At 41.2% G+C, this 24,908-nt stretch overlaps 1 protein-coding gene across 1 annotated transcript; it reads right to left on the bottom strand.

The window, feature by feature from the left end:
• Positions 1-1,413: 1,413 nt before the first annotated feature.
• Positions 1,414-24,226, bottom strand: arhgdig (Rho GDP dissociation inhibitor (GDI) gamma). The gene is made up of 6 exons (XM_072369422.1): positions 23,742-24,226; positions 12,250-12,423; positions 10,858-10,941; positions 6,484-6,560; positions 3,700-3,763; positions 1,414-3,542 (listed from the first exon to the last, which is right to left on the bottom strand). Exons 1-6 carry the CDS (start codon positions 23,812-23,814, stop codon positions 3,346-3,348), a joined length of 669 nt encoding a protein of 222 aa, XP_072225523.1. The 5' UTR covers positions 23,815-24,226; the 3' UTR covers positions 1,414-3,345.
• Positions 24,227-24,908: the final 682 nt, after the last annotated feature.

Below are 24,908 nucleotides of genomic sequence, written 5' to 3'. Positions count from 1 at the left end.
CTCGGATGTGATCAATCTGTTCTGACTGAGGCGACAGCATGAGGAATTTTGATTCTGCCTGTTCTAATTACTTGTGAAATATTGTAGTTCATATCTATGCAGCTTTATGACAATGTTTTTTTTTTGACAGTTTCGTTTTCCACACTGTGTAATCCACATTACAACAGCAACAGATTTATTGTTCAAAGGGGCCGTTCTGGTGTTAGAAGAACAATAAACAGCCAATATGTCAAAGTTGCACAGAGGGATGAAAACAAAAGACACCATTCCTTCTTTTATGTATGTTAACAATTCCTCCCGGAATAGCTGTAAATGAAAAATGTTTCAAATCCTCCGGCTAATGATTACACACAGCTATGAGACGGATAACCTACATCAAATGCCGTTAAAGTCCCAGTGTGTCACATATAATGGGTTGAAAAACAATAAGTACCCAATGTATCTGTGGCTGCATCTTATCAAAGAGTTTTATAATTATGCAACCAAACGCTCCGGGCCATTTCTCTGTTTTCTGTTGTAAAAATTACTAATAAATCCCTAGATAAGGTTACATAGTGTGTGCTTATGTAAATGACTACTTACATGTGTTAATGTCTTTAAAAATATAGGTTTAGTTTTTCATAGCTGTCGTGTGCAATGTTCAATTCTCATTACTGAATTCAAAATAGCTACATAAATAAATTCTCTGTCGTACTACTTCGGATTATCTTTTTTGAAGATTTAACAAACAGAGCAAAAAAGAACAAGTGCGTCTTTTGAGCTGGCATCTCTTCATCGGAAATGGTCTCCATGGAAGGGGGAGGCAAGGGGAGAAGGGTGAGGTATGACACAAGAGCTGGACTGAAAAATCAGTGGCAACAGGTCTTATGGAGGGATGAATCCTCCCCAGAGCCCGGACTCCACATCATTGAAGCAGTGTGGGATCATCCTGACAGAGAACGGAACAAAAGGCAGCCAATGTCCAAAGAAGAGCTTTGGGATGTCCTTCAAGAAGCCTGGAGAATTATTCCTGAAAACTGCTTAAAGAAACCACAAGAAAGCTTGTTGAAGAATAAAGGTGGTCATACCGAACACTGACTTTCAAGCTCGTAAGAACTGTTCAAACTCTGCCTTTTCTTTCCACACTGTATTTTCCTTTATGTTTGCACGTTTCAATAACCTATTTCTTGGCAATATATAAAGAAATTAGGGGTGGCTCAAGAGATTTGCACAGTACATTGCACATTTGTGTGAGGTGATGCCTTCTCTCTCCACTATTTTCCTTTGAATAAAGCATTGAAATGATTTGAACATCATTGCATTTTATCCTAGTTGCTCTTTACATTTAGTTCCAACCTTTATAGAACACGGTGATGCTCATTCTTTTTTTTTTTTACGCTGCAGGACAAATATTTAAAAGAAGACAACTGCCCAGTGGTTTAAAATGCCTTTATTAAACGATACAGGATACTAGAGTTGACACCAATATTTGAAGACGCAGCTCCTGGTTGTTACAGGCTGAGGCAGGGGATACAGGCAGCTCTTCCCAGCTTTCTGTGCCTTTAAAACCGTCCCTGTAAATACCATCTCTGCAGTCGCTGACATCTGGATATGTGTCCGTATTTTTCTTTTTTTTTTTTCTTCTCAAGTCACATTAAGTTTTAGATTAAAGTTGTAAAAAAAGGAGAGAAAGAATCTTGCTAAACCATGCAACACCCAACAAGCCTACACGTACGGTTAGTCTGAGACCACAACGATTCACTCAAATGGTACTTCAGTGTTCAATATGTTCAGCTACAATGACGATAGCATATCCAAAGACTTAGCACAGTAATTGTATTTCTTACTTTTTAAAAAGGAATATCCATCTATCCCTTCATTTACTTCTTTGACATCACTCCAATATCTTCTATCTTCGGAGCAGAATATCCTTCACACCTTGTGTCCTTGGTATGAGAGAGAGGGTTCGAAAGCTGATTTTGCTCATTTGTTTCAGAGTGAGTAGTATCAAATCCTGAAGGACATACATGCATTTCTTTCTACAATATACACAGTTCAGATACAGCCGTTCGTTGGTGTGCTCTTTCGAAAACTGCCACAAAGACTTGAAGAAACCGGTGCTTTGATAGCAAACAGAACATAGGTACGGTTTATCAAACACAACTCAAAGTCATCTGTTCACATTGGATTGATAATGGTTTGAAAAGACACTTTAGCTGAAGGTTTATTTCATCTTAGGGCTCTTAAACATTCTTTACATTTCTAAAGAGATGGAGTGTTGTTACTGAAGAGGGAGAATGAAATCAGAAAGCTTAGCAGAAAACAAAAGCCATTAAAAGTAAATGATGGAAAATGTGGCCCTATAAAACTAAAACTGCCCTATTGATCCCTGTGAGATGGAAAAATGATATTCTGTACATTAGCTAAAAGAGACAACTAAACAAGTTAGCACATGAAATATTGATGTAGCTCTTTTCCTTTTCTTCTGTGAAATGCCCCTTGGATTTCTTTAAACTGAGGGACAATGCTATGAGCTGTTTGTGTTTGTGTCCACTCAGGCACAGACAGCTGTCACTGGATCACTTTGAAATGGAAGCTGTGAGGAGCACCGCTCATGTTTTTCTAACCTGTTCTTTGTGCGTTCATTTACAACTTTATCTTCAACTTATATGTGGGGCAATCTTCCGCTGAGGGTTTGAATTGCCTCCACCGCTGCTCTGCAGTTTCCAGAACATCAGCCTGCATCTGACCAGTACCCTTTTAAAACTAATCTTCATATCCAGTTCTTTCTTGGTATCCAGACATACTCTTTACCTGTATCTTCTCTATAGGAAAGTCTGTTAGTCAGACATGAAAATGCGTTACTCTCCTCTTTGCTTCATCAGAATGAATGGATCCTGCAGGCTACAGCAGCAGCATCTGCAGTTTTTTTCTTGTACACTTTTGTGTCTTTCCAGCTGTAAAAATGGCTTTGGCATTTTTGTGTAATATTTCCCTTGGTACTTCAGTGACCAAACTGACTTTCTATGACCACCTGCGTGACATGATAAGCAGGAAGGGATGGAAAACCTTCAAGTAAAAATGCAAGGGGATGTTCATGATGAATGGATGCAGATAACCCAGGGACAAAAGGCAGAGAGCGACCTGGACTCTCTTCTCTCGTCTGTATGGTGTTTTAAGCAAAAATGGTCAAAAGAAATTAGAGGAAATAGTGGAAGAGGAGGGAAAACAGAGATTCCTGTCTTGGCCTGTGCAAGCCTGTCCTGAAAGGACTGGAAGGAAGAGGGTCAGAAAGGGGAAGGATGAGAGGGGATGAAGAGCAGGAGGGAAAGAAGGGAAGAGAGTGGCATCATCTCTCACGCACTGTTAATTCCAGTCCTTGCTGATGTTGAGGTTCCACTCCCAGGCTAAGTAGACATTCTTGTCGTCATCGGTGAAGCAGGACTTGATCAGATAATGGCCACGAGACATCATGCCTTTAGGCGCCTCTTCAGTCGGGCATAGGAACTCCTGCTCTTCCGCTCGCGGAGCGTGGCTTCCCATCATACACACCAACTTGTTCACTGAGGAATGGATGCAGAATGGACGTGTGGCAAGTTCGAGAGAAAAAGGAGAAATTCATCACTCTTAGTATTCCTTAGAAATGTACCTTATGACTTCAAGACGGTCTCAAATTTAAGATTTATCAAATATGGATCACTGAGTCTAAACTAAACATACCCCTTACTCCTTTTCTGTAGGTCACATGACGGTACTTCAGGCCAGAAACAATTTCTTTGTTCACCTGAAAACACACAGATATATTCATTTTTAGAATCTGCTTTCTTTGCTGATATAAACCTCTTCACCCTCCGCCATAAGGACAAAAGGTCCTTGTGAGAGCATCCAGTTCAGAAGGCTTTAGGAGGCTGCAGTGACAGCATTTATCCAATAGGTGTCCTCACAGCACAGCGGAGTCAGCCACTGATCCTCCCTGATCTCCCTTTTCCTTCTTGGCCAAATCCCTAGATTCCCGAGTCTTCCCACAAATACACACAGACACACACATTAACCTCGGGGTATTTTGCTGCAACAGATTCTTCTTTTTGACAGGACTGTTAGCAATACAGGGGCAATCGTCTTGCTTTAATTGATTTTATGCCAAAACACTTGGTACTCTTTTCTCATTCTTATCTCACTGGCTTTAAGGCTTACAACCTTGCCTTCATAGGGATGTTTTCCACAATTTGAACAAACTGCTAGAGAAGCTTTGCGATAAATACAGAGATTCACAGATAGGATAAGGAATCGGTAACCAGTCACCAAAGTGTAGTTTTGGTGAACTCAACTCAACTGAAACCTGTATTGTCAGCTATGTGGTCATGAGTCAGACACACATGTGCTCAAGAAGGCAATGTTTACCCACCATTTACAATTGAACGAGGGCCTGTTTCAATTGCTTTTGGATATCAAGTGGCAACAGTAAGACCTTCCAAAGCCACATGCCTCACGGGACAGTTTCATTTTCCCTGTACACATTCAGACTGCTCATTTGATTGGCACGACACCAGAAAAAAAGCTTTCTCTCGAAGACTGAAATCCAACTCCTCCATGCTTCAGAAATTGGTTGTGTAAGCCCGTCTATGCTATTTACGGGGAGAGATGGTCATCTTGTTATTTGAAATGTCAACATAAATGGAGGAATCTTGCAACACTTGACCTCATGTATTTAAAAACCGATGGAGCGTTTTTGTCTCTTTGATCTGTTCTTGTAAGCTGAGTATGGAGCTTTGTTTGTATGTGTGTGTGTGTGTGTGTGTGTGTCTATGCATGTGTAGTTGTTATTAAATGTACTGTAAAAACAACAGATTTAATTTACAGATAGATGGAGGGCAGAGTTGGGTCAGGGTAGTTTGAAGGGAATTATTGAAGGTAGAGGGAAAAAAAATCACTAAAGGTGTTCTATATTGATAAAAGAAAGTTTAAGAAGATTCAGCTGCAACTAGCAACAGAATAAAATAAAAAACAACCAATGACTTTTAAAAAAGGCCTATGTTCCACGCATCTAAAACAACCTACAACTGAGATATTTCAGGGACGGAGCACATATTTCCGTTGTACCGCTTGTTACCATTAGGGTGGATGTGAGGCACTGCAATAGAAAAAGAAAAATAGGAGAAGAACAAGAAGAAGCTCAAGCTGTTGCAAATGAACAAAGTGCAGAAATTAGTGAAAAGCACAGCAATTACAACAATAACGGAAACTCCTGACAGGTGAACATTGGCTTTGCCATCTTCTCCTCCCACAAAAAAAACACGTTCAGCAGCAAAGACACAAAATAATAGAAAAAGAACCAAAACAAGTTAAATATAGCTGTTACTTTTCTTCACGTGATAACTGGGGCAGTAAAGGACTGAAATCTAATGCACAACTTGTAACTTTTCTCCTGGGCTGGTAAAAAAAAAAAAAAAAGCAGTATTATTAATGCTGTGAATGCAGCTTCTGTTGCAGCTCTGACTTTTCTCACAGCGTTAAGATGCTTGCAACCACGTTTGTGCTAAAAACTGAGCTAATCATGTGCTGTAAACTGCACACGTGTAAAGGTAGACGTGTTATTATGACAAGTCCTCGCAGAATCAGCAGAAGTCTTGTTATTCGTTGTTGGTTGCGTGATGACAAAGAAAAGGAAGAAAAAGAAGAAGAACTTTAACAAAATACAGAATTGTGAGTGTGTGCATACTGTGCCTAATTGCTCATTAAACAGCACGTAGAAACTAATTACTTCTCTTTAAACAGCTGATAATCTCTAAACTTTGTGCTCATTAGCATATTGGCAGAATTTGTATGTAAGTTCTTGGTATGTTAAAATGTAAATAAAATAATGAATGAATTTCTCGATAAGAATGGAAAAATGCACCTTGACTGGTAAAACTCTGCCCCCTTGTGGCGATCATTTTTGAAGACCAAAGCAACAAATTCTCCTTTAAGCCCCTTCAACAGCCATTTAGCAGCTGTTCAGACATTTTAGTGAAAAATATGCAAGTCAGACAAAGGGGAAGACAAGCAAACGTGAAAGTCAGCAAGGTTCATCCTTTGGACAAATTCGCTTATGTACAGCGTTTCATCTCGATCTGATTGCAGATATATTTCAATCAGGACCCCAGCGGTGGACCAAAAGACTATAAAAGACCTTTAGATGAAATTAAACTCTAAATCTGAAAAAAATCAGTCACGAATAGTATATGACAACCTTCATTGCGAGCATCAATCCTTTCAGGCACCAAATAGATGTTGCCCATAAAATTGAACGGCACTGAAAGCATTCATAAAAAGTATAATGGTTTGATCTTAAAGTCCATGGAAGCTTACTCATCAGTGTAAGCTTTAAGCTCTTTGTCACTTGAATACTTAATGTTCAGTTTCTTTCCTTCATACACAGCTCACAGTGATCCACCCAGGTTATATTGCAAAGTAAAGCTCTCCTTTCTGATTATACTTAATACAAACTTTGTCTATCTGTCTTACCTTAAAGTGTATCTTTAGCCTGTATTTCACTCCTTCCTGTAAGGTGAGGCTTTTCTCCTTCAGTACGCTCAGGTCTCCTGCACACAGACATAGCACAAGTATCACTCACAGCATAGCATCACTGACTCTGTATGAGGATGACGTGATACAAAATAGGTAGATCAAATACAGCAGCAGCTGGAAGTGATTTTCCTCTCATGTGTTTGGCTGAATCCAGAGGAATACATACATGTAAATGAGGGATGTTCATACAATAAGCTGCCCCGGTTGTGCTGTGGACAATGTGTGCAATGAGTTCATTCTACAGGGGCAAAAGGCAGCTTGGGTCATTTTAAAAGCACACAGCAGCAATCAGAAATGCATCCACCATCTAATCACATTATATGTCGATTTATAGCCAACCACCAGTCCTGAGTGCTTCATAATGGACAGAGGAAGGAAAGGAGGAGGAGATGAAGGACAGATAAAGGACTGGGTTGAATTAAAAAAAACAGACAGCAGCGATGGGATGTGAAGAGGAAGAGAGGCGGATTTGAGAGGAAATAAAAGAGCACAAGAACAGTGCATGGAGCACACAGCTCACTCAGAACTGCACCGTGTGGGAGGATGTTTGGAGTCCCCATGTCAAAAATATAACTGTGTACTTGTGGAACAGTGAAACATATAAAGTTAAACAACCCAACATGTAACATATTGCGGACACCATAAGAAAATCCCCCAACTGTGCATTAAATATGTCTTCATTCAGACTTTTTTTATTTTTAGCACTGTAAGATAAAATAAAATATGTTCCTCAGTAGCTGATATTTTGGGGATTTTTCACTACTCCATCTCTATTCCTTTCCCATTTAACACAACCCATCTATGCGACTCCATTCTTCGCTACCCTACCGATTCATCTCCTCTTCTGCGTTCTCTTGTCTCAGGAGATTGAGAGAAGAGGGAACATGCTGGATTCTCCCGGGAACGTCTGATGGAGAAAATAGGACAGAGCTGCCTGCCTGTTCTCCACATACACACACACACACACACACATACACTCCCTGAATTCAAGTCGAAGCTAACAGCTGGCAGAAAGGCCAAGAAAAATTGAAAATAAGCAGAAAAAAAAGTTGTTTTATTAGAATTTTTTTGAGTAATCTATTCAACAAAATGTTTTCATGTCTTCCATTCATTTAGGTTGTACAGTAACACTAGAGGTGCATGTAAAGGGAAGTAAAGGCCACTTGAGAGTACAAACTGAGTCACACTCAGGTACAGCAGTGACAGACAGCATGTTTTGAGCTCAGCGGTTATTTGCTATAAAACCAAAGTAGAAAGACCATAAAAGACTGCCCACACAAAAAATGCCTTCACAGCGCAAAATGAACAATTCTTCAAAACTCTTCAAAGGGTTTATCTTTTCAAAATATCTTTGTAAGTACAATTTCAAATTAAATATTTGCCCTTCAACATCAAATGCTCCAATTTAAACCAGCATTTGATTGTTTGCTCATGCCCTTAAATATGTCTTGAAAAGGACCACCTTCAGGTTGGCATCCAGGTCTTTTGAAATAAATATCACATTTTTCGCATATTGCAAAGAGAAGATACCTTTGAGATCACTGAAGCTGCTTGGTGTCAAGCATGTGTAACGACATTAACAAAGCCACCAGTTGGACTAAGAGCACCAAAACACTGAGAAGTGAGGTCTGGCTGCAGGCCACACAGTACAGATTACTGTTAGTTACATATGATACTGGACTGGTGGATGTTGTAAAATGGATATTCATGCAGTTGTATTAAATTTAAACTTGTGGAAATAGAATCCTTTTATATTAATCCGCTGAAATGATCCAGCATCTTTGTTCTCATGGAGGTGCAGACGAAAGGCGATCGCAGGCAGAATGATCTTCAAAGCAGAACGTTGCGAAGAGAAAATGAGACGCATCTATACATGTGGGATTCTATCCTCATCTCTGTCTCCATTCTCAGGGTAATGAGACGGTGTAGGTTTCTCTGTGAGCATGCACAGGCATTGAAGGAATGAGGTGGCTGAGTGCTTTGAAAGTTAAAGTAAACTGCTGTCATCTTGAAAGGTTTTAATGTCAGTTCTTGCTGGCTCAGAACAAAACCTATGATTTGAGGTTTGAGTCAATCATTAGAGGTCAGACCGACTCCCCTCTGACTAATTGTACAGTGGGTGTAAATACTATAGCTGTTATTTTCTAGGACTTCAATTTGCTTGCTAGGGCTATGGGTTGTTTCTAATCATTGCTATTGCAACTCTTAGAAGTCTCAAGATGTGCAAGTTGAAAGTTTTGTCATCCAACCTAAACATCATTGAAAATCTGTGGACAGACCCTTAAAAAAAGGCAGTGTTCTCACGTTAAATGCACTCTTTCTTTCCATTTTGAAACAAAAAACACGGCAACATCATTTTTGACACGCTCAGTTGTTTACCCTCCTCTGTGCATACTGAAATTCATATTCTTTGAAGTGTAACTGGACCACAGAGACAATGCTCTAAGCACTTGGCTGCTTTCCACCACTCTGTTGTCGTGACAGAGACTCAGCGGTTCGATGTGTGACAGAGAGTTCACAGGCTCTGAGTGCAGGAGGGAGCTGTTATGATCTGAGAGGTTCAGCTTAAGACACAGACTCGTGCACCCTAGCAGAAGTGAAAGGTCTCTGATGGGACAATCATTCAGGCGTGCATCAAGATTGAACGTCTCCCTTCCCCACCCAGGCGCTAAGAGTGCAAAGCAAAAAGTATCTGACCCTGTTTCGCCACCCTCTTATCTTCTCTCACTCCCGTTACAGTAACATCAACATAACACACCATGCTGCACAGCCTGCAGTGTGTAATGGGGTCTCTAATGCATTCAGCCTGCAATGGAAAGTCCATTTCACATCCAGCCTAGCAGACTCGGCTTTCTGACTGCAACATGATACAACACTGAGTCCAATTATTACACTACGGCTGCTCCACGGATTTATGATGGAAGGTGTGTTTCTCTCACGCCACATTCAGTTGTGTATTTCTCAGTATTTTAGTTCAACAACACTAACACACCTTCATTTGAATTCAACAGATTTCAAAGGAAATAAATATTTTTTTGTGTGAAAATAAAATGAATAAGGATCAAAACCCAGTTTTAAAATAAAAAAAAATGTCCACAAAAGGACAAGGAGCCCTGGATCAAATAGAAATGTACAGCAAACTGTCAGATGGCCTGATTCTACAGCCTAAAGCCAGCCGACAGTAGATCCTGCACAGGTAATTGATTTTTGCCTTAACTTTAGAGTGAAGCCTAGGAGTGTGTCCGCACCATTACCATGCCAACACACGATGGGAGTGCACTTGTGCATTTACAAATCAGCCCACGATGCTGGATGTCCAGTTCAGAACTAGAAATGACGGCGCTGCTGCTTGCGTGTTAACATGTCCAATGACAACGCCGAAACAGTTTACCAAACACCTGGAATCTAACATCAGGAAATCATATGGCATAGAAAGAGAGAAATATCAGACAAAAGTCTGTAGAGTATAATAGTGTTGCAAATGAACTCTGCTCCGTTTGTCCCACTGGTATGTTTCATTTGAGCTGATCTGAGATCTGTTGATCAGGGTGTTTCTGCAGGGATGCCCCTAGCATCTGAGCGCTGAGAGCACCGCTCATTTTCCTGTTATATTGAGGCCTAAAATGATTCACTTCATGAATGCTGTAATCACTCAGGTTTGGCTGAGTGGATAACAACACATTTTTCTGTGATGTGACAGAGCCAGAACGCAGATTTATAGCTGCTTTACTCGGACTTAAAAGGCTGGTTGGTGCTTTCTATCACTCTGTGCTTTCTATCAGAGAAAACCAGACTGTATGAAGTCAGAATTGCCTAGCAACCAGGTGACCTATCCTATCAGCAGGCAGTGACGGTGTCTTTTTGTGTGAGAATGTGCAAATAAGTGGGACTGTGATTGTAAAGAGAGGTATCCTCCTGCAGGGGAAAAAAAAAAAAATCAGGTAATTCTGCATGCAGTATAACTTGGAAGAAATGCATAAACACAAGGTCTACGACTCTCACTGTGCACGTATGTGACTCAAACCTTTCTTTGACCTAATGGCGGTGGTATGCAATGCGGACACACATACTGCGTAGGAAAAGAGGCAATACTGTCCACTAAGCCAACATTTATCTGCCTTCCCTCTCATAAGCATCGACAAAGCCACTGCAGTGTCCCTGCACATAAAATGCTTCCCCAGTGGGTGGGGATTCCTCACTCCAGAGCAGATCCTCCATTTGCGTCCCCGGAGCAGGCTTTAGAAATCAAAACCAATGAGTCGTATTCTAGTCATATTAAAGAGAGCAGACCAGACAGATTGGCGTGTGTACCTGTGAGGTCCATATTGATCGGTTCAGGGGCGTCTTCACACAACAGGGTCAGCCTGGTCACGTTGACATTAGGCCCGGAGAGGTCTGGAGGCAGAGAGACAGCAATTTACCACCGAATATACAGATTCGATCATTTCTTCCTTCACTCATTCATATATGGGTATTTTTTTTGGTTTGACATTCGATGAAACAGTTCCAATCTGGCCTCTGTCCGTGAGTAAAACTTGATTTTGAGGATGGCAACTGATGCAAAGTCTATTGGTTATTGAAGTCAAGGAAGGTGACTGACTAAAATAGTGATCAGTCCATCTTATAAACATGAACGACATGCAAGACAGTACAAAGGTCTTGGGCCATCCTGAATTTCTTTATGTATTGCCAGGAAACCGGGATATAGGCACAGCAATATCGAATATGTAAAAACATAAATAACAATACAGGCAAAAGCTGAGTAAGCACAATTCTAAAGAGCCATGCCAAACATTTTCTAATTCAGCACATCAGTAAATTATGTTACTACCTTTTAACTGATCTCTCCTTATTGAACTTTCTATACTAGAATTCTATATCTGTCTGACTTTTTTTTTTAATCTTTAGCATTTTTCAACAGGAGACATGGGAACAACCTGTGTGTTTTTGTGAGATGCCGCTCGCAACAAAGCGCCTACAGATAAAATGAAAAATTGGTTCTTTACAAAGTTGTCTGCTACACAAAACTGGTCCAGGCCTTGAGGTAGAGGCCCTTTGGACACTTGAAAGAGTCATAGATCCGTGTTAAATGTCTTAACAAATAAACTTGTGAAAATGGTCAGATAAAAGGACTGCATATGAGATCAAGATCAGACAATGACCCTCAGAATACCTGGAGAACTACTGACCAAGACCACCTTTACAGATCAGAAGAAAGTCTGGCTGCTTAGAAGCGAAATACAAAGAAATGAGGGGTGGCTCAAGACTTTGGCACAACAGTGTAAGACAAGTCGTTTTGATAAAAGATCATTCTTTAGGTTACAGTGTTTGCGCACAGTTACAAAGATTCAACACCCAGGCTCAGATTTACAGTTTCTGTTGGACAATAAAGCCTCCCCTCCCCTCTCTGCTTCGCCATACTACTGCAGCCCTGGTAAATTCAGTTCTACTAAGCTGTAGATGAGGTGGTGTTGAGTTACAGCAGTGAGGGAGTCAGAGCTATTTTACTGATATCAGCTGTCATTGCCTGGCCGCTGGATTAAAGATGCTGAGGCCAGCAGGTCTGTTGCAGCGAGTGAGTTATGCACCAAGTCGTTATAGTGAGTGAATATTATTATTAAATCGGCAGTATTACTGCCGATTTAATAATCTGTGAGTGAATTGTCACCTCTTCCACAGGTAAGTAAACGCACACACACACACCTGCTGTGATTGCTTCTGGTCCCAGCAGGGTCTGCTTGTACTTCACCAGACTTTCGTCATCTTTGTCTAGTTCCTGAATCTCCTGCAGCGACTTCTGAGCAGGAGGATGGTAGTTGAGGTTCCGCTCGTCCTCTTCCTCCTCCGCAGGCAAATCATTCTTGTCAGCCAGCAGACCTTCAACAGCGATGGGAGGAGACTATTAAATATACCCATCCCAACTCTTTAAAACAAAAAAAAAAAACAATCGACATTGAACATTTTGTTGAATCTTTATATCATTACTTTAGGTGAGGAAAAGGGAAACATTTTCATCAGCAGAGCTCACCTGCAGGAAACATTTTCCTTATAAGCACAGGCAAAATTGCTCTGTGTCTGCTAAAGGATGCATATTACTCTATGTAGGAAACCTCCAGCCATCTGGGTTTGATTTCATCAGGGATTTAAGATTCAATATTAAATCTCCCAGACGTTCAACAATGTGTTCTGCAAGCTGAAATTTCATTTCAGCATTCCCCTCTCATCTGTACGTCCAGAGAGTGAAAACTTGCAGACTGGAGTAGTTAGATAATTGGAGGGATTTGCCCGGATAAAACCTTGTTCAGCTGTCACGACAGCGTTGGCTTTTTATGTGAACTGGTCGGCTACAATAGTTTCTGCAAAACTGTCCCTGAGCTGAAGGAATAACTAGTTTGGCTCAAAAAAAAAAGAAAAAATGGTGCGACACTTGCTCAAGATTCCATACACAGATGCACAAAGCATACCTCTGAACTCCAATTATCCACAGAGCACGAAACAGCCCTGTGCTGTAACAGCCCTGTGTAATATCCTCTGGTTCTGTTGTACTGCTCATAATGAGATGACACAGTGCACATCACCCCAGAGCTGCGTGTGGAGGTAATTGGATGACACGGGGAGTGCACGAATGCACACAAACAGATGCAAAACTCTTCTGTGCACGTGTCTCTGTTGTAGCAGCAAACCACCAAGTCAGGGCCAAACACGGCTGCCTTCAACCCGTCACCATGGCAACACGTTTAACTCCCCTTGCAGTGTCGTCACCTTTGCTGTGGATCTGTTTTATAGGACCGAATATAAAAGAAGAGAGACACACCCTGCGCACATGAGTGGACATTTTCATGCAACTGAGCCGCTTGTTTCTTGATGGTTTAACCTCTTGCATTAAGGCTTCTTGTTTTCACCTGAATCAATCTTAAACCAAACATAGATTATTTTGATCATTGTAACTTCTTTCCATACTCTGTTAAGGAAAAATCTTGTACAAATGGTTAGTTATCCACCACTACTTAAGACAATGCAGTATAACGAATCCTTATAGTAAGCATTAAGCACTGACGTTCATGCAGGTTTCTGGATGAATATTTTTGCAAAGGATGCCTCGACTGAAGGAAGCAGAAGACAACCACAAACCATCCAGATACCGTTTGTGGTTGTTTTGTGAGTACACATCTTCATCCAGAATATTCTCAGCTCAAACAGTACAGTTTGAAATTGTGACTTGTCTCTGAGCTGTTGTTTTCCTGAGGGCATGTGACATGACACCACAGGAATCATGACACATGAACTCTCAAATCTGTTAGTCCAAACCATGTTCTTTGTAACATCATTCAGCCCAAACAAAGGGATTTAACTCATAACCCTACGCATTCACACCGTGGGAGGGAATGAGATTTGCTCCACGTGGTTGTTTTGTGTCTCTTTTTTTGGTCCTTTTACTTTTTATTGTTGTAGTTTTGTGGCCCAATTTTGGTCGCTATGTGTCGGTTTTGCATCAAACTTTATATTTCAGTTGTTTTTTTTGTATATTTCCATTTAGCACATAGTTGCAGCGATTATAAATTATTTGTCTCTTTGTGGTAATTTTGTATAATTTACGGTTGTTTTGTTGTCTCACGCTGTCATTCTGTGGCTCGTGATTTTGACATTTGGTGTCCTTTGGTGTCTTCTTGGGCTATAGGCCTGTGACTAGCGGGGCTAGTTCTGATCATTCTGATCACAGAAAAGCACTTGTTAATTGGCTCGGTATGAGGAAGCATGCCCCTTCACTACAGTCCCACCAACGGTAATCTAGTTATCTAGTTTTAAGAGTTATAAAGTTAAACTCATGGTTACCAGATTGTTTCCTCTCAGATTTCTGCCTCGGCACATCTGTACCTTTTCATTACAAAAGCGATGAACAGGAAACTGAAAACAGTCTAAATCACTTAATGGCATTTTAAATATTCACAGATTGTGAAAATACTGTTGATGAGGCAAAGCCCATCAAACTTCAGAGGTTAAGTAGATAATTTGATGTAAAAACCAGCAAACATCAAAGAGGTCTCTCGAACCCACAGAGTCACATAAAAAAACACCTCGTATGTCAGATTTGGATTCACATGCCTTCATAAATGATTCACTGAGCTGTATTTACATATCAGACTCTGCTTTCCTCCCCCACATGAATGTGCAAGTGCACACGTTTACGCACGGTGCATGTTCCAAACCAGTGAGAGTGCTTTGAAAACCAGTTTCCTTTCTACCATCTGAGTGCTCCTCTTTGAACTGCAGACTGCTGACCCGTCACACTAACTGAATCAATTACCATTCGTTTCAAAAGGCAGGGCTTTGGTTCAGATCCAGTCTCTGAGTGTTTTGATACTGCTTTGTTTAAACTGAAGCACATGAGAGTCAAAAACCTGTGAAACTTTGCAGCAGTTTCTATTGTAGCAAAGTGCCGGAGATCTACAAGAGAGGACATTGCATTTATCCACTTGCATTTATAGCTAAACCAACACATTCAGAGAAAATCTACACTGCAATCTGTTTGGCAGGGAAATAGGGCTTCAGGGAAGTTGGATACAGACGAGACTGGTCACATGAGATCAGAAAAACAAACACTAGTACAGAAACGAGTCACAGACATGAACACCCGCAGTGAAAATGTTGGTTTCTTGTTAACACATCTGAAAAGAAACAATGCTGCCAGTGATCTTTCTTAAAGTGTCATAGATAGTACATCATTTAAAAAAAAAACCTGACCTTTAAGGTATTTTTGTAGCAGTAGAAATCTCAGACGATCATCTCAGACATGAGCAGAGTGAAGCCTCCCTCAAGCTCTTTCCTAATATTTCCATATCCCAAGTGAGCCTAATTTGAACAAGTCATGTTTATTTCTGTTTCGTTGTGCTTTGCTGCCAAGAATCAGGTTGATCGTGCCCATTCACTTTTGGGTGGTGAATTTGAAGCTACAGCCAGCAGACAACCTTAATTTATCATGTGATAACAAAATATGTCAATCACGTATTAAGCCCAAAAAGCAGTGAAAAACAGGTTCACTTTGTGTGTTGAGCCTGTGAAAACACCAGCAATAACTGTGCAGATCTATGCATTTGTTGGGTTTTCCCAATTGTGTCAGCCTCCATCTGTCAGGTGGTGATCATGTAAACTTCTCCACACTTCTAACTTAGCAGACAGCTAACCTGGCTCGGGACAGCTGATACAAAAAAAAAAAAAAATTATTTTGTATCTTGTTTTATTCATAGTCAAAATCATGTCCATAACTTCAAACTCAACACTGGGAGAACTGATGTGAAATGGAAACAAGCGACCTGCTCAGACCTGTCGTTGACAAATCAGTGCAGACTTGGCTTTTAAGAAGGTGAGTAGCCTCTATCACTTTAATGAGTTTTTTTAAAATAAACATTTAACAATCCATCGGTCCATCTTCCACTTCAGCCTGTCGGTGAGGATGTCACTGTGGACAGGTCACACTCCATCACAGAGAAAAACTGCCATGCCAGACTGCTTGCCATGAAGGGACAGTTTTAACCACCACACTAGCTATGTGACTATGTACCTAACTCTGCCATTTGCACTGTGAGCAGTTTCGTTGGAACTTTAAAAGCTGTACTCAAAACCATATAAGTATATACTTTGTTGCTCGAAATCTAGCATGTAGTGTTACCTACCCTATACAAGGAGGAAAAAAAGAGGGAAAAGAATTACAGAAATCGGGCTAACTCTGTTACGATGTTGAAAAAGACCACTAAGCTTATGAAGCAACAGCAATAGAACTGGAGAACTGTCTCCAACTTGCATCTTATTTGTACTTTAATGCAACAAAAACAGCAGGGAATTCCCCCCTTTATCATCAGATGAGTATCGCCTGCTTTTAGATGCTCACTTTGGGCAAAAATCGACTTTATATAACATCTCATTTATGATTTATGACATGCTACATACTACTGGCTAAGAATACATACAGTTTCTGCATACGATTACAAAAAGCAGCGTGCCATATGCTGTATGTAGTCACAGCGTTTTACTCTGAACTTCGGGGTGCTCTTTACACCCAACTTCTTCTGTTACTTCTTGCAATTCCTTTTGGTTGTCTGGCAACAGCTTAAAGCCACGATGAGTCCAATAAATAAGATAAAATGGTTCATAGGTAGCAGTGAGCAGAATTTGTCACTCTTGAGGTAAATTTGGCATCATTTCTACCTTTGCTAAGCTAAACTAACTCGCTGTAGTACTGTTCAACAGAATGGGATGGTCTTCATCTTACGAGATGACTATGGACACGTTGACCTTTTCAGTTTGTCCTTTTTCACGTTGATATGAAAGCTTTGGTATTAAAAGTAAATCAGGACAAAAGCAGCTGGTTTTGACATTTATTTAAACGACTGTATGGCATTATCGTGCACAAGAAAAAGGAAATTGAAATCTTATTGTAAGTAAACAAAGTCTGACCACTTTCTTTTACCCCCACAATCCTCCTGTTTGTTTTCATAATTGCTTCCTGTCTGCCTCCTCTTCCCTTAACCCAGATAACTGTTGACTGTATCAGAAAACCACTTTTGTTCTCTTTATGTGTGTCAACAACAGGAGTCTTTGTCTGTGTGTGTACCCTGAGTGTTGATTTGTCGTCTTTTTATTGTCCTCTGAGGCTCACTGTCACTCCTCTGTTCTAATTCTACAGCAAGACCTCTGGGACACTGAAACACACACAGCCATATCTCCAAAAAGGCACAATGCACAAGATAAAAAGGATGCTTTCGGGACTCAGTAAAGCCATAACCGGATTTTTACAATGAAAGAAAAGGCGGTGAAGGAAGTATGATCAACACAACAGCATTTCAGCGCTATGGGTGTGAGCGTAGCCTTTTCCTGCCACAACAAGAGTACAATTGATCTCTCACCTGCAATATATTCCAGAAAAGCTGCAGACAGCCTGTCAGCACAGGAGACACAACACTTCATCATTGCTAAACATGATGTTACAAATCACTGGAACCTCAACTCCCAGTTTTTACTTGCTTCTGGAAGGCTGAGATAACAAATAAATGACACCAGCTGAGGTGAGCAGTAATATTAACACACTCAAGACTGAGAATCCTTCTCCTGCTTACTTTTAACATCCTGATACTGTGGAACAAAGAGACACAATAACCATACTTTGGCTACTACTTTTCACCATCCATCCGTAGATCCATTTTCTGCAGCTGAGACATGAAATCTCTTCAGCGAGTCTTGAGTCAGCCCCCAGGCCTCCTCCTATTTGGACATGTGTAAAACATCACCCCTGGAAAGCATCTGGATGAGATGCCCAAACCACGTCCAGTGCCTCTTTTAGCAACTCGACGAGTGAGCTCCTCACCCTATCACCTTAAGTGCAAGCCCAGCCATCTATGAGAAGAAGGTCTTAGTTTTCAATAAAAATCTGTACTATTTCACTGCAGTCAATAAATCTTACAGTATTCAGGTGACTCCTATAACTTTGTAAAATGCTTTAAACTTAAAACTAAACTTGAGAATTAAAATTTTAGGTTGCAAAATGTGTAAAAAAAAAAAAAAAACTAAAACAAAAGACAACAGTTGGTTGATGTCCAGCATAACTGAAACCATATGTTGGTGTGATGATGACAACTGAGGGGATGGTGGTGGAGAAGCGCTACTGCATGATGTCCACCCAGAGGACCAGAGTTTGACTCCCGTCAAATTCAGGTTAAATTCAGACATTTTCTGCTGCCCAATCTAACCAGAAAGCGTGAAGTAGTACCATTTAAAAAAAATATATATATATATAAATCTTGATCATTTTAAGCCTGGAAACCAAGACAAATGCCCAGTCTCTCGACTTCTTACCCTTGTATTCTCCTTTAAATAGATTTACAAGGTGCAGTAGCTGAAATGTTTCTCCATAAAATGGGACACTGTCACTGACTCCTCACATAAACCGGCACAAAGAGGTTTTCCTGGAGTCCCACTATCCTCAACGGTTGTGAAATCTCCTGCATGAGCTTCAGGCATTCTTTTGCAGTCGCTGTCAGAAAATCACCCGTGAACATTAGTTTATTGTCAGAAGAATTGACCTCAAACCAATTCTATTGCAGTTAGCTGCAGTCGAGTTAGCATTTACAAAGTTGGCTGTTTATTCTGGATCAACCTGCATTGGCCTCTGAAAAACCTTGCATCGTCCTTGGCATGAATATGTAAAACTGAATGATAGGGCAAAGTGGTGAGGACAAAGGGTCGACTGGAAATGGGCCAAAAGAGGGAACGTTTGTTGTTGTCTGTGGTGCTGACATGTAATTTTAACACATTACGAACTTCTTCCACATGCAGTCAAAGAGGCCTTAAAGAGATTTAAAGCAGCGGTAAGCACTGTTGCTGCTTGCTTTTTATTAGCATTAGACGTATAACTAAAAAGGTCTGTGAAGCTTTCATAATAAGTGAGGTCACTTTGATATGAAAATATTAATAACATTAGTATCTACTGATATAAGTGCAGGGTTATTAGGTTTTGCACCACACTTATTTAAAAGTATGAGAAAAGCTATTTGTATTCATACTTACATTTATGTTACACATGTTTGTAATATAACATTACAAACAACAAATGTTTTCTTAGATTTGTGGTAGATATCACATATATGCACGATTATGTTATTAAAATATTCAGACACATAATCCCTTTAGTCTGGCGGCTTTGCAAAGAGCGATATTACAACCAGGAGTGCAGTCGATCCCCTCTCGTATGAAAGCTGGAGCAGAATCTGAATGAAAATGAAGTAGCTGAATCTTTGTACTTGCCTCAGAAATTTCCATGACCTGATTTTAGGAGATGATTAAGAAACAAATTACAGCACGGTTCATTGGTAAAGCTGAAGCTTCCTTCTCGAGCTCAAGTCCGAATGAAGGGTCCTGTGAAGGGACCTGTGAAGCGAAGTCTGTGTCTGGACCCTTCTCCACCATCCAACCGCCAAAAAGCACTTCTTCTCCTGTCACCGAAGCTTTGGGCGCAGTTTCATGGAATTCCCACGAGACATGCGCTCCTATGCGTTGTTTCTTTCATGTCCATGTACGAGGAAAATGAGAAACCTTTGGTGACAGTTTGACAAACAGCGGGGAATCTTGATGATTCAACAATTTCCCCACATTGGATTTTGCCACACAGTCTTAATGCTGTTATATTCCACTTAAAATGATTGTGGTTCACCTCGGAGCAATGACTGTCAGTCAGACTTTGTCAGAGCAGGTCAGTTGGAAGAAAATAACAATTTTTTTAGTGCGTTTAATTGTTCTACAGTGCAATGGCTGCAAGAGATTACTGAGAACACAAAGGCCTTGTCCATTTCTTAATTCAGCATCCTCCATGTGAGTGTTCTGCCCACGCACACACACACACACACACACACTTACGCAGTAATATGTCCTCAGCTGAACAGTCAGCCTTGATGAGACAGCAGGTTGTCTAATTGACTGACTTGATGGGTATATATATGTCTGCTCACCCATACAACCTAATTTATCTCGACTGGGAGACAAAGACGGAGGAGGGAGGATGCGAGGAGCAGATGCAGTACGGTTTCTTAAACGCTCTCGTCTGACAAGGTGACAGTGAGAGCGCATCGACAGGAGTTGTGGAAGTGAAAGGGTAAAGAGAGAAGTAAGGCAAGATTCAGGTTACGCTCCGTTATCTGCCATTTTTGAGATAGTGGGAGGAAGAGAATAACAAGTAGGTGACAGGAGAGAGAGCGGTAAAAAGAAACAGAGAGAGCATCGGTCCTGTTCAGGAAATGAAAGAATGAGAAAGAATGAAAAGGGGAGGAAGGATGGGAATGGTGTGGGTTATAAAATAAAGGGAAAAATGAAGACAGAGTGTGGTAAAGAGATTTCAGTTAGGCCGTTTCAAGGTCTACTGCTCACCGTGAGAGCTGGTGTTTGTTGACTGGCAGCTCATGAAAAGCATTCAGCCTCTTGTGCCTCACCCAGTCTTTCTCTGCCACACTCACACTTTGTAGAATATCCTGAGCTGCTCGTGTTTCATTCTCGGTAGCAGCTACTGACAGAACATCAACCTTTGTTTGCTTTATTTTGTTGTAACTCCCTCTTTCTATTTCTCCTGGCACAACAAATCCCCTCTTCATTTCCTCTCCTCTCTTTTCTTTCTCACCTACTTCAGTTTCCTTCTTCCCCCTTTTTTCCTTTTTTTTCCCCAGCCCTCCTACTGTTCTTCTTTTCCACCCACTTTTACCAGACCCTTTTTGGACACCCCCTTCTCTTTTTTCCTGGCTTCATCATTTGCTTTTTTAGTCCTGCCATTTCCCTTCTGTTCATGTCACCTCCTACGTTCCATCAAAATCTACTGCTCCTTCTGATTTCTCTGTGTTCTTTCTAGCCAAGTGTCTTTGACAGATTCAATGTTTCACGCTGCATCTACAAAATAGATAAATAAATCATTCGTTTCTTAAACCCTTTTTGCCCAGAGGAAATTGCTGAAAGATGAAAAGGCCAACACTTTTTTTTTTTCTGTACATCTTGTGTGATCACATAACGTTTGGTTCTTATCTCTCAGAGATGTCTCAAACATCAAGAATCTGTTGAATAAAACACCAGCATCGTTCTAGTACAGGCTCTTGGCTACAATAGGTTTGGTATTAATGAGGCATTATGACACTCCAAAGTGCAGGAATGGACGTGTGGGATTACAACACACAGGAGCAAAATCCAATTTCCAAAAGCCTCCACAGTGAGGATTATTTCTAATTCAATAATTCAATTCAAACACGTTTAAAAAGATCACTTGTCTTCAGTTTGAAGACTTTGCCCATTAATATTTTTCTTACGTCAGGATTATTCATCTGTTACTGCACAGAAAGTCTAAAAACGGGACCAAACAGATTAATGTAAGGCAAACTTTGTCACCATAGATGATCCAATTACACCAAAAAACCAGACAGACATCTTTCGCTCTTAATTTAACCGTGTAATGTTCCTCAAAGATGCCATGTGGAACCTAAAGCCAAATTCTTTGCTACAATCTGTCGCTCAGACTTTCAGACACCGGTCGCATGAACAGAAATTTTCCTTCTTTCAGCCATGAGACGGTGACAGCTTGAACCACAGAGCGTGCAAACGATTTGCCATTCGTGCAACATCGAGTGAGGTATAAGGTCAGTCTCCTCACAGCTGGGGTTTCCTGACAACAACACATCACGTTACAACATTTGACATTAGCATTTCAGGCTGATTGCTTTTCTGTGCGTTTCAGCTTAGTGACCAAACAATTGTTAACTTGCTTCTTGTTTTAATGCCCTCAGTGTAATGACTGCAGTCGCCATCAGCACGAGAAAAATGTGATCTTTCTCTTCGCACAGGGAAAACACTGTCGTTTAAATAATCTAAATCACTGAACTGTTTTTTTTTTTCTCACTGGGGTGCCTTAAGATCTAGGCGGTTCACAAAAAATTGATAAGAAAAACCAGTGACAGTTTGGGCCTTAATCTATGCGAAGTAAAGTGCCCACAATTTAATTCAGCGGCGCAGGACATGACTACGTCCACAGTGAAAAAGAAGTGCGATCGTTGACATCTGAAATGTATACGTCTTAATTCTGTCGCAAGGTGAATGCAGCACTTGAGACGTGTGCTATTGACAGCCAGTATGCTTCCATGGACAGCTGAGCTATGTTTATGGGTCAGCGAGGCCGTTTCATTTGACCCATGTCCTTGTCCCAGTACACAAACACGGAGGGATATCCAATTCTTTTTATCAAAGTGTCTGAATGTCTGGCTCCACCACGACAGCCCCTTTCAGGTTGTCAATATTTAGGGTTTGTCAGGTTGTCCGACTACATCACTGACAAAAACAAACTATTTCTCAGGTGGCAAATTACAGGCCTGTACGTTGTGTACCAGCCGTGCACCTTTATTTTCTTTTTACGATGAGATGCTTTTGTTGTTATTCTCTGTTGTCACCATCTTCTTCGTCTCTGTACCAACTTCTTCCGTTACCTTTGAGTCAAAACCTGGGACAGGAACTGTGAAGCACACACAGAGCGCCTTGGCCAATTTGGGCGCCATTGCACCTATACGCGCTGGTGTAATCCGATCGCCCAACCTTCATATCGCTGCGCGTTAGTTCGACTTTGAGAAATTCGATTGAGCACATTTTCACTTTGAATAACACGTTCACGTGTATTCTAAAAGTTAGTTTCTTTGTCAGACTAACACGATCATTTGATTTTTTCTCCGGTTATGTAAATATGCGAGTAATTTGTAAATGTTACTTAAGTCTGATTGAGGTCAAAATACCGTCAACGAATTTTTACAAAAAAAACGTACAAAGGCAGTCGCTCCGACACGGTGAAACCGACTTGTTTAGCTGAAGACAAATGAATGGAAACCAGTTTACGTCTGAGAGGGCCTCTGTGGTTCTTGCACAGCTGGTGGTCAGAATGTAGATGTAAACCTGCGGAAGAACCAGGTTGGAAGGTATTTTTTTGTCATTCTTAGTTCTAAGGTAACCTCTCCCCTTGGAAGTCACCTCGCTTTGATTCTGTCTCTCAGATTACCTCATGCTTGTTTTGCACCCCTCCCCCCCCTTTTTTTTTTCTAATTAGGCAAAGTCACACTGTAATATTCACATCTGTATGAAGGGAAGCCCCAGCACAGTTTCACCATCTGTCACAGTACTGCAGTATGACACGCACACGGCTGTCTTGTCATGTATATGTTGTGGTCTTACAGACACAAAAGCACAAAAAAAAATCTGTTACACATGAGAGCAGATGTTGGTGACATCATTGACTCACCTTTCTGGCACTCATGCATTGCACCTGTTCATGAGCACGCACCCTTTTGAATGAACAAGAATGGGATCACAGTGGACAGCAGCACACATGCATGAAGACACAGGAACACACACACACACACACAAGAGGTGTGATCAATAGCTTTTGATCATCTTTGGTTTGTCTTGGCAGCTCTTTATGCCAGACATCAAACTGTCCACACCCGCCAGGATAGAGACATACACTCAAATACACAAAAGAACATCCTCTCAAACACACACACATACACATAATGTATGTTTTATTATGAAAGCTTCAAAACAAATGCCATTAAAATAGTTAATTTATCAGTAGTAGAATAACTTGAAGAGCTGAAGTTATTCTAAACACACACATACACTCCCCTCCATCGCCTCACCTCTGTAGCACATGGTTAGCCACAGCAGCTCCAGCACCTGACCCCCAAACTCACACACGTCCAATCCCAGCATGGTTCCTCTCTGCGGGGCTGTGAGACGGCTGGCTGAGGAAGAACCGGAGAATCAAAGGACCTCCACAGGTAGCACGAAAGTAGCAGAGCAAGGATGGATCAAATAAAGAAGCATCCACAAAAGTCTTTGATCGGAGAGAAAAGGGGTCAGGCGAGCATCTCTTTTCCAAACGGAAATAAAAAAATATATATATATATAGTTGGAGGGGTTAGGGAGAAGGAGAAAAGGTGTGAGACTGGAGTGAGGAAAATAGGCAGCGGAGAAGCAAGGAGGGTATCCTTGGGTGTGGGTGTGGATGTGATGTGTGAGCTAGAGCGAGGGAGGATGGAGGGAGGGTGGAGGGAGAATCAGCAGACATGCGAATCAGCTGGTTTTCTGCACTACTTCCTCTTGTCTTCACAAACTGGAGTTCAGAAGCAAAAAAGTAAAAAATACCCACAAAAAAAACAATCTTAAGAAATCTAAAGGCTGAAATGCTGTCAGCTGTGTTTTTTCTTATCATGTAGCAGAGATGCCGGAAGCTTACAGCAGAAGGCAGATGCTGGTTTAACCGGCAGAGCTGTCTGCAGCTGTGTGTGTGTGTGTGTGTGTGTGTGTGTGCAGCACTCAGACGCTGGCCATCGATTCGCAGACAAGCAGCGAGCCCCTCCCCTCCTGCACCCCCCACTCCACCCCACCCTCCTCATGTCATCAGCCCAGTGACTGCAATGAGCTCATCCTTTACCCCCCCCCCCATTCCTTCTTTCTCTCCTCCCCTCCCTGGTTCCCTCTTCCTTGCATCCCCTTCCTCTCTCTGCACCTCATCCCTCCCCACGCACTCCTCAAACTCTGCCATGCTTTTCTGCATGCCTCTCATTTGTCTACACTTCTACAAAAATCTCACGCGCTGTCGGCTCTCTCCTTCCACTTATTCATCACTGTGTCATTCCAACTCTCTCTGCGTCTGTGCCTTATTCACCAACTTCCACCTCTTTGTCTTCATCATCTTTATCTCCCTCTGTCTTTTAGTGACCACGCCCTGTCAGCAGCACGCTTCAATCATGACTCTCATTGATTTTGCTTCGCCTCCCCCTTCGCACACAAACACTTTTTTA

Source organism: Leuresthes tenuis, unplaced genomic scaffold (genome assembly GCF_036924035.1).
Source record: "Leuresthes tenuis unplaced genomic scaffold, fLeuTen1.0.hap1 SCAF_17, whole genome shotgun sequence".
Taxonomy (NCBI): Eukaryota; Metazoa; Chordata; class Actinopteri; order Atheriniformes; family Atherinopsidae; genus Leuresthes; species Leuresthes tenuis.
The sequence above is the reverse complement of the archived record's forward strand: the minus strand, read 5'-3'. Positions and strand labels throughout refer to the sequence as shown.

Bases quoted from the DNA above. Each gene is read 5' to 3' on its own strand.
- arhgdig (XM_072369422.1), bottom strand. From the start codon at position 23,814: ATGCTGGGATTGGACGTGTGTGAGTTTGGGGGTCAGGTGCTGGAGCTG. The intron at 12,424-23,741 runs GTGAGGCGATGG...TCGCTGTTGAAG, and splicing joins GCTAACCATGTGCTACAGAG to GTCTGCTGGCTGACAAGAAT. The intron at 3,764-6,483 runs GTAAGACAGATA...GTGTGTTTTCAG, and splicing joins GGCTAAAGATACACTTTAAG to GTGAACAAAGAAATTGTTTC.